This window comes from Xiphophorus couchianus, chromosome 19 (genome assembly GCF_001444195.1).
Source record: "Xiphophorus couchianus chromosome 19, X_couchianus-1.0, whole genome shotgun sequence".
NCBI classification, from domain to species: domain Eukaryota; kingdom Metazoa; phylum Chordata; class Actinopteri; order Cyprinodontiformes; family Poeciliidae; genus Xiphophorus; species Xiphophorus couchianus.
Window position 1 is genome coordinate 12,788,703 of NC_040246.1, and position 14,160 is coordinate 12,802,862.

At 41.5% G+C, this 14,160-nt stretch overlaps 1 protein-coding gene across 2 annotated transcripts in view; it reads left to right on the forward strand.

Moving 5' to 3' along the window:
* tiam2a (TIAM Rac1 associated GEF 2a) overlaps positions 1–14,160 on the forward strand; it is an 84,313-nt gene that overhangs the window by 59,220 nt on the left and 10,933 nt on the right. For both annotated transcript variants that reach the window (XM_028000148.1, XM_028000149.1), the window contains exons 16-17: positions 12,606–12,824; positions 13,943–14,011. In XM_028000148.1, the coding sequence (XP_027855949.1) occupies positions 12,606–12,824; positions 13,943–14,011 (288 nt within the window). The remainder of the gene's footprint in view (positions 1–12,605; positions 12,825–13,942; positions 14,012–14,160) is intronic.

Below are 14,160 nucleotides of genomic sequence, written 5' to 3' on the forward strand. Positions count from 1 at the left end.
CTTGTGTGGCAGCTGTGGGGCCATCACAAAGCAGACTGGCACCAATCCGTAGCATTACCATAATTAGGATCCTCCGTCGTAGCCACCAGTATAAACACAGCTTATTACTGTCACACAGACAGGAGAGGAGGCTGTTTTGCTCTCCCACTGCCTCAGGCGCACGTACACACATGAAGATGAACACATGTGAGAGGAAGGCCTGCGAGGGCTGAAAGTGACTTTATTTTGTGTGGTAATTAATCGAAACAGACTGGTTTTTCTCACCAGTTGTTCTTTAATTTGTCTTAAAGAGTCTTGGCTTTGGCCCAGTGCACTGCAGATAACGTGACCAAATCATTTTATAGGAGTTCTGTCTTTTTTAAAGTAATTATTTCATAACATTTGGTGAATTCTGATGCCTATTTTTGTTTGATCATGTTTTTTTCATAAACTGCTTTTAATTGAAGTCATTAAAGCGTGAGCTTGCCCCCCGGGGAGTTGTTCTTTTTTTCCCTCTGCAATGTAGAAATGTAATGTGCTAAAATCTGTGCAGCAGTGTTTATTGAGAGCACTAATGAGTGTGTGTGGTCACTGGAAAAAAAGCCAGGTGTTAATGATGTAGACATGGCTCAGTGCCTGAAAGCTTATGAGCGTGTACGTTCATACATATTCACCTTCTCTCTGCTCACATTTTACATCCTACCAGACAAAGCCGAGTACTGTGATTGTTGTTGCAGTTGTGAGTGCGTGTTTGGCTAATTTCCTCATTGTGTAATTTGTGCTAAACGGGAACGGATGCCTATTTACTGCAGGGACTTTTAGACAGAGATTTTGTGCCAAATATTTGGAAAGCTTCCCTAATTGCTGCTTGCCTAATTGCCTGTGCAGAAAAAAAAAAAAAAAAACGCCACCCAGCGTTTGACCTGAGGTCAGCCACGAAGAAGCCTGGAGAGAACAAGCCTCTTCTTCTCTATTCTTTTTGTTTGCCCAGCGACATGAGTCAGTCCTACTGTGCTGGGATCTGCACTGCACCACTTCTGCTGCTCAGCTCCCTGCCGGTTGTGTTTTTACTGGGGAATGAATAGAATATAGGTGTGTGTGCAGGAAGGATTCCCTGCGATGTGTGCCACTTGCGTCACTGAGGCACAAAAGGAGACAAATGCCACTTTTTTGATCAGCTATGTCAGGCACTGTGATGGGAATTTAAAAATAAATGGAGATAAAACACAGGGCAAGATATTGCTGCTAGTAAATCACATTTTTGCTTTTATGCAGAGCTGGATTTAATCACAGTGCAGCCGTCTGCTCATTCTCCACGGCAGAGAGAGAGAAAAATTGAGTCACCGGGTAGAAAATCGTCCCCACATCAGCAAATGGGTTTGTGCCTGCCTGCACGATATAAAAGTCAAGGGAGAAAGATAGAGGAGAAGGAAGAATTTCAAGTCTCTTGTTGCATCTTGTAATCAGTGGCCTCATTAGAGAGCGACCACCTTTGATTAATTGGTCGGCTGCAATGCAGTTTGCTCTAACACAAGAGAGATCTTCACGTGTCTGTTCTCGTTGTAGGTGTCGTTTACCATCACTGTAATCCATGTGTTGGTGTTGCATAATGAAACATTTGGATTGAGAGCACCATAGCAAACAGTTTAATACAGCGATGTGGTTCCATTATGAGCTGAACCAATCGATTGTTGATGTCAGCCAAAGTGGTCCTGGATAACTCCCACAAGACACCTCAAGCTAAACTGGTTTGTTATGGATAGAGGGCGGAAAGATGCTTACAGGCAACATTAAAACAGATGGTTTTTTCCCCCTATTTGTTTCCATTCCCTCTAAATCTAGAAGTAGCTGAACATTGTGTTGGGTTGGTGTGATAAACTTGAGTAAATATATGCTTTATTAAGAAAGTTTCACAAAAAAACCTAAAACAGAAATACTTTACAGTCCATTTCTACTGCTACCAAAATAATATAGGATTATGTAAAATAATTTAAAAAGATAGATAATTTCTATATGGTTCATTAGTGCGCTCTTTACATAGGCATCTAGCCTGCACTCGGCTGCTTAACAGACATCCAGCTTATAGTTTGTCAACTGGACTTTCAAAAAAATCAATACTTTAGTTAGAATTAAATTAATAAACATTATGGCATGTTAGTTTCCACACCATGACTATCTGTGTATTTTTGTCACCAGAACTATTCTCAAATGGTCAAATTTATCTTTTTGAAATTGTGATAAAACTGAGTGATAAAACTGAACTCCGTCTTGTTGGAACTGAATCAGTGTTATCTCTGTTGACAGCTCCAAAGTCTGTGTTCTCCTCGTTAACATTGATTATTACAATTCTTTTTTTTTTTTTGTGATCTCCCTCAAAAATCCCTTCATGAGCTCCAAATGGTCCAGAACTCGGCTGCTTGGGACATCTTCATTTTATTATGACACCCCAATTATACTGGAGCTTCATTGGCTCCCGGTCAAGTTCAAAGTGAAATTCTAAATTCTTATGTTAACATTCAAGGTCATCCAACACCTCCCCCCTCTCTCTTCTTAGTTTATCTGACCTCCTCCATGTTGCCACCTCCTCTCCCTTCCTCAGATTCTCCTCTTCCATCCACCTCACTGGTCGCTCTGCTCGCTTCGGTACCACGAGGAGCAGAACTCTCTCCTGCCCTGCTCCCTAACTCTGGAATTATCTCCTACCAGAAATCCGCAACATTGATACTCTTCCTATTTAAATTCAGATTTAAAACCTGCCTAGCTAAGACTGCCTACTCATTGTGATACATATCATGTTTCTTTATGCTTTTTTGTTTCTTTACGCTCTTTGTAGACTGACCTTGAGTGTTATGATAGACCCAAGTCATGCTTTATTATTATCATCACATTGTGAAGGCATCTTCAGTAAAGCCAGAGCAAAGTTCACAGAATTGTACAAGACTTGAACTTGTTGCTCTGTGCTGCATGATTAAAGACGTCAGGCGGCACAACCTCATTAGACAGATCCGTTTCTGGGACTGTTCTGAATACAAGAAATTCATTTCTATTTACAGTACTTTGAGCTTACTAGTAAGGCTTTACTTCAACTCGGTGTTAAAATGTTGGTTGGTGCACAGAAGTCTCTGAATGTGCAACAAAAACACATTTCCTTCTTGCTCACTTTACTTTACGAGCTTTTTTGATGTCATTTTACTAATAATTTGCATAATATTGTTACCACTGTCCTGTCCTGTTCTTGTTCCTCCAGCCTGCTATTGTGAAATTAGACATTCCCATCTTGATTTAAGCTAAAGGTTATACAGCGAACAGACATATTAAGCTTCTTTGCATTCGTCCAGACTAGACATTTCCGTAAGAGCATTTAAATGGACTTATAAAGAGAACCATAGGTGGAGTCGTGCTCTGTCTGCCTACCAGAGTGGAGATCCAGCTTGATTCATCTAATTTACACACTGATGTTATTAGGCTTTGTATAAAACAGGCATACACACACTCAGATGGTTGCAACATTTCTGGTTGATGCCTTGTTGCAATATCATTTCCCCTGCCCTTCTGATGGTGTTCCTTTTCTACTCCTCTTGGTGGACGAGAGGAGTATGAAGTGTTATAGCAGCTTTTTAAATAAAATGTGTAAACTTTAACTTCAAAAGTTATGCTTGCAGACATAAGCATGAGTGCCTTCTTGATGCGTCGTTTTAAACTCGAGAGATTTTCCTTTAGGGTGTGTGTTTCCACATCCAGGAGGAGGGAATCATTTGAAGATGTGCGTTTGTATTATGATTAAGCCCATCAGTCGCCATCTGGTCATGAGCGGGCTAATAATCAGGGCTTAGTGCTGGCAGTCCAGTTAATGCGAGCCTCCTCTTGTCAGTCTACCCATCTGTAAACAAGACGGCACTAAAAACTTACTGTAGGATCCCACATGGACCACGGCCCGTTATGATCCCAAGAAATGGCTACTTCAGAGGGAGCTGTGCCGACTGCAGGCCTGACCATGAACGATGAAGACCTTCAGCCGTCCCTGTACCTCACCACATTTTTTGAGGTCTTCATGCAGGAGCAGTCACCGGCCCATACCTTGTGCTCCCTGTTTGCCATGTGCTGGTTCTGGCCGTCCGGCTCTGAACCCGAGGAGGATGACGTGAATCTGGGGTCTGCTCTACTCGGTTTGGGGCGTCTCATCAAAAGCAAGGTGGCCTGTCTGGCAGAGGACGTTTCTGCTTGTCTGCAATGCCAGAGAGGGTCCAAACAGGCGGTAACTATATGCTATGGATGTAAAGATAGCAACGTTTTGTGTCATAATTGTGTCTAAATTAATTATGGTTTTATAAAAACATTATTAAAGTATGCAGAAATTATTATTGCAGGAGTCCAGATTGTTTGCTTCCAGCATTATTAGTATCTTAATAGTATTATAGTAATAGTAGCAGTATTCTTTCCTTCCTTTTCCCATAAATTTTACATGTTTTTAGTGCAATATATCTGTTTTTAAACTATAATGCATTGTTTTAGGAATGCTGTGTACAAATAATGCAGAATTCAGACTAACTCTGCATGATTTTAGGAAAATGTGTCATTATTGTTCAGTCTTGCCATAACATTGTAATGTTTGGACACAATCTGGACATTTATTGAGTTTTGGCCTCCAAGTCACTGAGATCTATATTTCTGATGTGGGCATCACAAAAAGTAAAAGGCAGTTTACATAGCTAGCAAATATTAGCTGGCAGAGTTTTTGGTGTCTGACATATTATGGTCTGCCAAATATTGCATCCGAAAAGTCTTCTGCATTTGCAATATTGGACACTTTGGAATTCTGTTTCACGCCGTTGTTTTTTTATGTGGTGGATATTTTAAATGGTTTTAATTGACTTTAAAAGGCGCTTCTGGAAACTGAGTGTATAAAATATTCCTTCAGGCAGGGATATCCAAAGTGTGGCCTGTGGGCATTTTTAGCCTTGAAAGGCTTTTCTATGGATTCTGAATGCAAAGCAAGACAGCTTTGAGTGTGACCTAACATAACCTAACAAAACATAATTAGTGACGAGATTTTTACTGTAGCGAGGCTTTACGAACAAGAGACAGAAAAATTAGGATTGTCTTAAATGGAAATGTTTGGAACAACACAAAGTATTTGTCTTTCACTGAGCATGTTTGTTTTTTTGCTTTCATTTTTGTTTTCTTGTAAACAGAACCACAAACACGCAGCCACTTTTACTCAAAAGAGGACATGTGGACAAACCCACTTATCAAACTTAGTTACATAACTCTCTGTTTCCAAGAGAAATATTGTTGAGTGGATAAAAATAACAAAATACTAATGAGTACTTTCAACTTGAAAATTTTAAGATTCAGACAAAAAAATTTTCTATTTCATCCCTACGGCAAAAACACAGTACCTCCAGCAATCAGGAAACCCGACTCGGGTAGCAAACTCACTACCGCCTATTAAAAGAAAAACCAGCAATGTACCAATCGAAGAACAAAAGTTGTATCAGAGAGGAGCTTGCTCAGCCTCTGGAGGGCGAGATGATCCTCACAGCTCCAATCGTAGTCTCAAGGGCAGCGACAAGTAAAAGAAAACAGAAGGTCTTACTACCTGTTCTACCTGCAAGCGAGAAGGTGAAAAGGGACTGAGCTGTCATTGTCACGTGACTATATAGAGTCGTAACTTTCGCTTTGGTTTGTTTACAGTTCAGTACACTCTGGTGTGACAGTAGATTGATTTGATCACTCGTTTTTAGGGTTCCATTTCTATTTATTTGTACGTATTATCTTTATTTACTTATTTACTTACAATTTTAATAGCGAAAATCATCAAACTTTAACTAAAACTTGAATTTTGTATTTGACAAACGAATGGAATATTACATTAAATAATCTACCTTAAAATAAAATGAAATAACTAAGCAAAAAAATATTGTTCCTCCATCAGTAGTGCCATTCTGTTGTGAAAATATATACGTGTACTACATGAAAAACACTGAAAACTGAATAATGGTACTAATTCATATTTCACCTTCGATTCACCCGGCTTCAGTGTATTCTTAGGATGGAAGAAAAATGTTGCCATTTAGAAGTTCATGCACTTTGTCATCAGAAAAACCTCTCTAATTAAATGTGTTTATTTTTAGACATGTTGCATTTAGAATGCTGCATAATGCTGTCATTCCTTTTGCCTTTGTTCCGGTAGTCATGCAGTGAAGTGGATCTGAATAGAGTAGAACAGGTGCTTCAATCCGAAGCTGGCTTTATTATTAAAATACACTCCTCTCTTTAAGTCCTCTGAGACTTTGCTGAATAATATTTGTTAAGGATGAATAATAAAAGGTGTAAATGGGCTAGAGTGAAGCGCAACGGGACCGGCCCTCCCCCTCATCTTTCTCTCTCCTCCCCTCCGTTTGATTTACGAGTCAGTGTTTTCTTTTATTGGGGAAGCTTTGAAAAGAAGGTGGCATTGTGGTTCTACAGCCCGCTAAGATGGCACATGAATCACCTGCAGCCGGGTGGCTGCTGCTGCTGCTCTCTTACTGCCTTACAGTGTCAGGACAGGGCTGTTTTCTGCGAGGGATTGGTAAAGCCACCCACGGGGGCATGCCTGCATTTCATCCTGTCTTTTCCATCCTCTGCCTCCCCACATGTGTTTGCTTATATCAGCAAAGGCAGAGCTCCTCTGCGGGTGACGTGTAAGGCTTTTCCTTTGATTTTGTGCAGCGTTTCATTGCAAAGCAGCAGTTCTGCACATATTGACTCAGAGCATTAAAGGGGTGATAGAGATGGTGTTTATCGTTTGTCTTGCCTCCCCCCCCCCCCCCCCCCCCCCCCCCCCGCTTTCAGATCTTTTTGCATCTCTTGCAAGTGTTTGTGTGGAAAAAAAGGCTTTGAAAACACTTCATGAAATCTGATTTAAATGTTGTTACTTGGTGTGATTCACACATCATCTCAATTTTAAAGAATTGCATTTGCTGAGCAACTTTAAGGTCACAAACCACCAATGAGAGACACTTGGCTTCAGTGGCCGATTACAGATTTTTATAAAGCTCGGCTGGTACAGATTTTAACTGCAAGAGCTGTAATTTAAGACCATAAAGAGCTGTGGCTGTAAAATGGGGCTTTATTATTTGAAAACAAAGGTAAAAGGTTTACAGAAATACCTTTTTTTTTAAAGCTGTCTTCAGCATCTTATTTTCACAATTGCTTACTTAGCATAGCAGTTTCCATGTTTTCTCCAGAGATTACAGAACCATACTTGAATTTTGAATTCCCAGATGGATGCCAACATGTCCAAAACCATCATATTTCTTAAAATTAGATATGAGTACTGCTGAGGGCATTTAAAGCAGATTCATTTTTGTGTGCACAGACCTGGCCAGTAAAACTGATTATTACTTTTACTTTTACTTTCTCATTTTGCAGAATGGGTAACGGGAATAGGCCTCTATGTCACGTCAGTTTTACAACCCAAGAAAAGACAGTTATTTGTGTAGTAAGTGAAAGCTGTTAGTCACTCTTAGATTTTATTAAAAGCTAAAGAAAATACTGAATTCATATTTTTTTTTCTAGAAGTTAATTGTGTCAGTTGTTTTGAAACTAGAAGTTTTACTAACAATGGATTGTTTTTTCCCCCCCAAAACTAAATAGATATGATTATTAATGCAAAGTGCTGTATTAAGCAAATAACTATCACCTGCTGTAGCAGCTGGCTGGAGTTGATGTGATTGCCTCGTGCTTTGGCAGGTTACTACAATGTGAAGGTGTGTGTCATAAGCAGGGTGAAACTATAAACTTAGTGAAGTGATTTCCAGGAACTAGAATTTTTTTTCTTATTCATAAAAGTGGGAAAAAAAGTGGTCTGGTAGTGATTTTGGAAATGGGAGAATGTATCAAAACATGTGACAATAGTTTGTATCTAATTTTTATTTAACTTAAATAAGTCCAACTAATACACGTTTTGATGCAGTTATAAATTGGGAGAAAACATATTTTTCAGTTTAACCTCCAAATTGGTTGACATTGATCTCTGGCTAAAGTTTGTGATACACCTAAGAAGGGAAGGAATTGTAAACAAATCTTAATGCACATTTATTCACTGCTGTATGCACTAATCATAACTTATTGCAGTGCTCAAGGTGATAATCACCTTCATATCACTCACTTTCTAGAAGTGCAGGTCTTTTAGTAGAAAGTTTTCATCTGTTTATTAATTCCTCGCGAAACTACGTTGTTCACCGAGCAATAGATGTCATGTTTTATTTTTGTGCGAGGCCACAGTTAACATTCCTACCCTGTTACCCCCGCTGGCTCAGAGCTTCCCATTTTTGAGTCAGCCATTCCTCTGTGTGTGGAGGTAACAAGCCAGAACACTCTACATTGTATTGCTGCTATTGAGAGGCAGGACACCAATCCAGCCCCTGGCCTCTCCGTTAAGCTCTCTGGAAGCCACACCAGAGTTCCTCTGTAGCCGAGGAGGAAGGTGAGAGATGGAGGCGAGGTGTGGGGACCCAGACTGCAGTGATGATGCCGAAGATGGACTGTGAAAGCTGCGAGTGGAACGAGTCCCCAAAGTGGTCAGACTTTCCTCTTCTGATTGACATGTAAATCAAGCCGGCAGCAGGCGCTTTTTCTCTGCCCACGCTCCCAGAACGGCAAATCAATCAGTCTGTCCCTATTGGACCCGGTTTGATCGGGGAGGCAGAGGTGGGCTCAGAACCGAAGCGTGTGATCCAGGCATAACTGGGAGATGGGCTGCAAATGAGAAAAACATAAGGAAGGTGAAGAAAATCTAAGAAGCTTAGTGGATTTTAAGAATTTCCAGGTGGTGAAACCGTATAACTGATATACGGCAGGTGTCATAGAGCTGATCGGTCATGCCGACGTTCAGGGGAGGCAAGCTGCACAGGAAAGGCTGTTCGCTGGCTCGCAGGACCCGGCGGCACGCCACAGCAGCATGGAGGCTGCTCTACAGACTCCTCTTCCTGGTGACCAGAAGGCTGGGGGAGGTAGTGGCACTTTACGCTCTCGTGTTTGATGCTTTGCTTTTTGTGTCGCTGCTCAAATTTAAAAGGAGCTTCTTGGTTGGTATTTAAATAGTTAACAGCGTGAAGGCAAAATCACTTCTTAAGTTCAGCTTTTTTATTTGCAGGTAGATTTTACATAGCTTGAAAGAAAATTTTGACCTTACATTTATACGCATCTATTAGGCGTAGGTGGGAAAATCCTTTTTTAAACTTTTCCTCCATAACACTTCTCAAAGTTAGAGCACACAGAGAGATCTTTCACCGTTCCTCTTTACCCCCATCTCACCTTCAAGGCTAAAAGGTTTGGATCTGAAGGCTAAGATGTGAATGGGAAAACATTGATTTTGTATGTGGTGAACCACTTCTGGGTTGATGTTTTGGATTATTTTTCTGCTGAAAGATCCATTAGCAACACATTTTTAACTTTCTGGATTATTTCCTGTCATTTCAAAGACATCCTGACTGTAACAAAGTACCCCTAATCTTGGACCGGAAACACTCCCACAGCATCACAGACCCTCCACTGTGTCTTACAGTGGGCATGAGGTGCTTTTCCACATATTTGTCCTTTGTTTCTGGAGTGTTTGTTGCTGAAAAGCTCAAATTTAGTCTCATCTGCTCCAAATTTTATTGCAGCAATAAAACATGAGTTGCTTTCAAGGTCTTTTACAGATTTTTACGCCGTGTGGTGACAAATTGTTCCGAATCTCTACGCGTTTGCATGCAATGAATTCAGAATTTTAAAAAAAATCCAGCTAGCTGTTGGCCAGAATGTTATCAGGCAAGTAAATCAAGCCCTTCTCTGATCACGCCTTGTTTTCTAATCTGTAAAGTTCTGCAGAGCCGTATGTTCTGAATCGACTGGAGGGCATGAGCTAAGGTACAAACGTAACGCGGAGCTGACACCTGTCAGCAAGAAAACCCCTGAATAGGAATTCACAGCAGCGCTGTCAGATCCACTTCTTCTTCACAGCTCTCCCCGGCTTTTCCTCCGTCTCTTCTGGCTCACGTCCTTAGCTTTTAATTGGTTATTTGGGCTGGCTGTCAGGCTGTGTTGGTTGGATTGTTGTGAGGCAGTTGCAGTTCCTGAGTCATGAGTGTGGAGCCCCCACCCGTCCTCTCTTGCCGTCTGTTTCTCTCTGCCCACCTTATCTAGTCAAGCTCCAGCGAATATTTTTTTTTTTTTTGTGGATTGAAGTGAACAAAATTTGGTTTCTCTGAGCAAAATGTAAGCATCTTCAGTCTCTGTTCTCGAGCTTTGACTCCTCCACGCTCTCATAGTCATATGTGAGCTTCAGCTGCACGTATTGGGCCAGTACTAGAATGTGATGAGAATTAATTAAGCATTTGAGTGGAGATTTATGCTACCAGGCACATACTTGTTTGAAGAGAACCCGACAACCCTTCCCTGTGGGTGTCTGGAGCAGAAATAAGCGTCACATGCGAGTGTTATCACTCTCCCAAAGCCTACTCCCTTCCCTGTCTGGATGCATGAGTGGGCTGTTTGATGAATTTGTTGCTCTGATATCCTTTAACCTCAGTGCTTCCTTCAGGCCATTTCTCCCCTGTCCGTCTGCCTGGTGGGAGTTTTCCCAAAGCGTATATCACTAAATGAGGGCTGACTGCCACTGCGTGCAGCGTTGTCACCGGCAGGCTTTCTGATCTTCAAAGGGAAAGTGTGTCAGCAGCAGTGTTTACAAGCTAAGAGAAATCTGACACGCACTCAGTCGCATTTAAGAAAATGCTGCCGATCGGCTCAGCAAACGATCAGCTTCTGCCTGGATGCTCGTGTAGCTGTGGGTTCATGTTTACGAGAACATAAGGTTGCCTGTCAAGTCAAATTGGAGACGTTCTCAGCAAGCAGGGAGACATTCAGTCCCCTTGCAATTAACAGCTAATACTCCCAAGAACTGCCTCCTTTTTTTTTTCTTTTTTTTTTTTTTTAGTTGTTTCCCAGAGATGAGGATTCTGCGCTTACATTCAGGGAGGTACATCTCTGGAATGCCCGTGTTATAATGAGCCAGCTGATGAGCCGCCGGCTTATTAACGGAAGTCCTGATTGTCTGTGAACTCCCTGGGAGTTTGTGGAGGGGTGGCAGCTCACACCAGTGCCCGAGCTAAATGACTCAGACAGGCTTTTACACGCTGCTCGCATTGTGTGCAGGCATGCGCTTCGGCGGCCACAGCGCCAGAATGGAGAGCCTATCGATCCATGCCTATTGCCGTACATGCTTTAGTTGGGTGAGCTGCATTTGACTGCTTCCTGAAGCAACATTTTAGAGTACCTGCACACACACACACGAATACACACACACTGGAAGAAGTTGGAGATTGCTGAGCAGCTGTTTTTCTTGGCACTTGGACTGTCCCACTGCTCAGTGTTGCTGAGCAATAGATTGGAAAAACTGCCTTTGCTGGCACCTATCAGCCTCAGCTGATGTCAGGAGCTGGCCATAGATTGTAATGCACATCATTTCACTCACCTGCAGCTAGAAGTAATAGCCATTATGGAGCTAGAGCACTTAGATCTTGAGATGCACCAATCAGAATTTTGTGGCCGATTTATCATCTTTGAATTTTGTAAAACTTTGCAATTGTTATTTTAGCAATTAGCACAGCTGGCAACATGAAAATCATTCAACCATCCTAAACAAAAAAAATCTCATTCTCTCTTGTTCGCCACCTGAATGACCCACAGACATACTGTATATGTGCATGTTGTAGATAATATACTCTTTTAAATAGGTTTTTACTTCTGACCAGCCAATCACAGCTCAGCACCAATTAAGCTAAAACTGATCAATTATGATTGCCAGCTGATCTCTCATTGCATCAACTAAATTAAACCAAAGTGAAGTGAATGTGAATTCATAGTTGGTAAACAATGTAGAAAGTGGATTTCTTTCTCCTCATTGCTTCCCATGTAATATAAGTGACAACTTCTTAATTGCTCACTTTCTGCCACAGCCGCTAACAGACTGTACCGTCTCAACCAGCCACAGGCGGAACTTTGCAATATGTTGCCTAAAGCATATGTTCGTTTTCCTGAGGCTGTACAGGTGGAATGAATACAAAGTAAAGCAGATCATCTGCCTGTGGAGAACATCTCTGTAAATTATATGACGCTGAGTAATCCACAGGGCTCCACCTGTCAGAAAAGTATGTTTGAGCTTCCTTTTATTTAGCTGTAAATTAGCACACATTAAACACGCTAACAAAGTATTACATGTCAACGTGGGATTTCCTGACAAACTTCTGATGTTTGTTATAGTGTCAGAGGAACAATCAAATGTGCATCAAGGCGATCTGCTGAGATATAGGTAGTATCTTAGATGCGCTGTGAAGTCTACAAAGCCAATTATTGAGTGCATGAATAAATCTCCAATGTTTTCAGAAAACCCAAGATTGTCCATGGATTTATTTACATAATTATAATATAAAGCTTTGAAATGTCAGTCATTAGAGGTGAAGATATGAAGAATTTATTTTATTGAAGCGTGTGTGTGGATTCATGCAGTTTAGGTGCGATCCACCATTTTATTCTTCCGGCTGTTCTAATCCCCAAGCTGCCTAACCTAAATACTCTGCCCTCTCTGTCGCCCCCTACAGAGCGTGGACACGGTGTGCACCATTTACAATTCCTTCCAAGAAGGCTCAGCAGCCGGGGGTGTGATGGATGATGTGAAGGAAACTCAGGGAGGCGAGTCAGGCTCAAGTACCACCAGAGAGGCCGCGCTGCTCAGACCTTGCCCCAAGCACATGAGCGTCACGGAGAGGCTGCGCAAGGTCATCCAGGAGCTGGTGGACACGGAGAAGTCCTACGTGAAGGTGAGTCTACAAAGAGTGGACAGCTGTAATATTAGTACTAGATGTAAGAGAAGTGAATTAATATTTCATCAAACTCCGCTTCACACTTCCTAAAGATTTAGTAAAGTGATCCGATGTCACCTTTTTTTTTTTTTTTTTTTTTGAAGACATTCACTTTGATTGAAGCCACTGGAGAGTGTGGGATATAAAAGTCTGAGCATTGAAAATTATTCATTTCCCTGTTACACCTATCTGGTATTATGTAATTATATCCTGATTTGGTGTTTTTGATTACACTGCCTATTTTTCTGCTGCACAATAAAAGCCACAATCATAAACTCAGGGAGCCTACAGCCTTTCATGAGTTTTCAGGGCTTAACAAGTATGGAAGAAAAAAAAAAGAAAACCAGTTTCATTTCGAGACTTTCTGATTTCTTTGTCCAAAAGTTGTCCTCTTGTATTTCCTTCTTTTAATCTTTCCTTACCCCAACCCATCATTTCTTTTGCCATATCTCACTTTCTTCTGTCCTTCTTGCTCTTGATCATTGTCGTTTCCTGTATGCTTGCTTTATTGTGTTCTTCTTTCTTTTCTTCCCCCTGAAGTCTTTCCTTCATTGTTTTCTTTGTTTCCTGTTTCTCTCTGCCTTTACAATTTTTTTTTGCCTTGAAACTATGAAATTAAAAATGTGCCGGAACCCTTCAAACTTCTGCACTCTGTAGCCCTTGTGGCATTTCTTTCCCTTCTTCCAAATTTCCTTGTTGTCTTTATCTGTTCCCCCTCCCTCTTCAGCCTACCATTGAGTCGTAATTGAGGGAGGAGATTGCCTTCCCAGAGCAGCTTGATTCAGGTCATTTCGTCTGAATCCATGCACTGCTGGCTGGGGTGCTGAAGGGAAGGAGGGAAGAGAAGGATGCTCATAAATCAGCCTAATGAGAATATTCTCGCTGATTCTAAGACAAGCTACAGCCATATTAAGGGAGCGGGCTGCAGGGATAGAGAGGGGAAAGAGAGGGAAATGAGGTGATTGCGGAGGTTATGATGGCAGAACTCTGATGATGGAGGGGATTTTAAAGGATGAGCATGTTCAGGAATAAAGCACAGATGACTGACCATCTTCTGCTTCTTTCCCCACTTATAGGACCTGGACTGCTTGTTTGAGATCTACCTGAAACCGCTGCAGAGTGAAACCTTCCTCACACAGGACGAGGTAGGCTGCAGATCTCTGTCCTGCAGAAAAGGTCAAAATCATTGAGTATGTATTACTCATCGATGAACTCAACCGGATCATCTCCCTTATTGCCACTTTAACTGGTTGCAGGAGAAATTAACATTCTCCAACCCTGACCTTCGAATGCC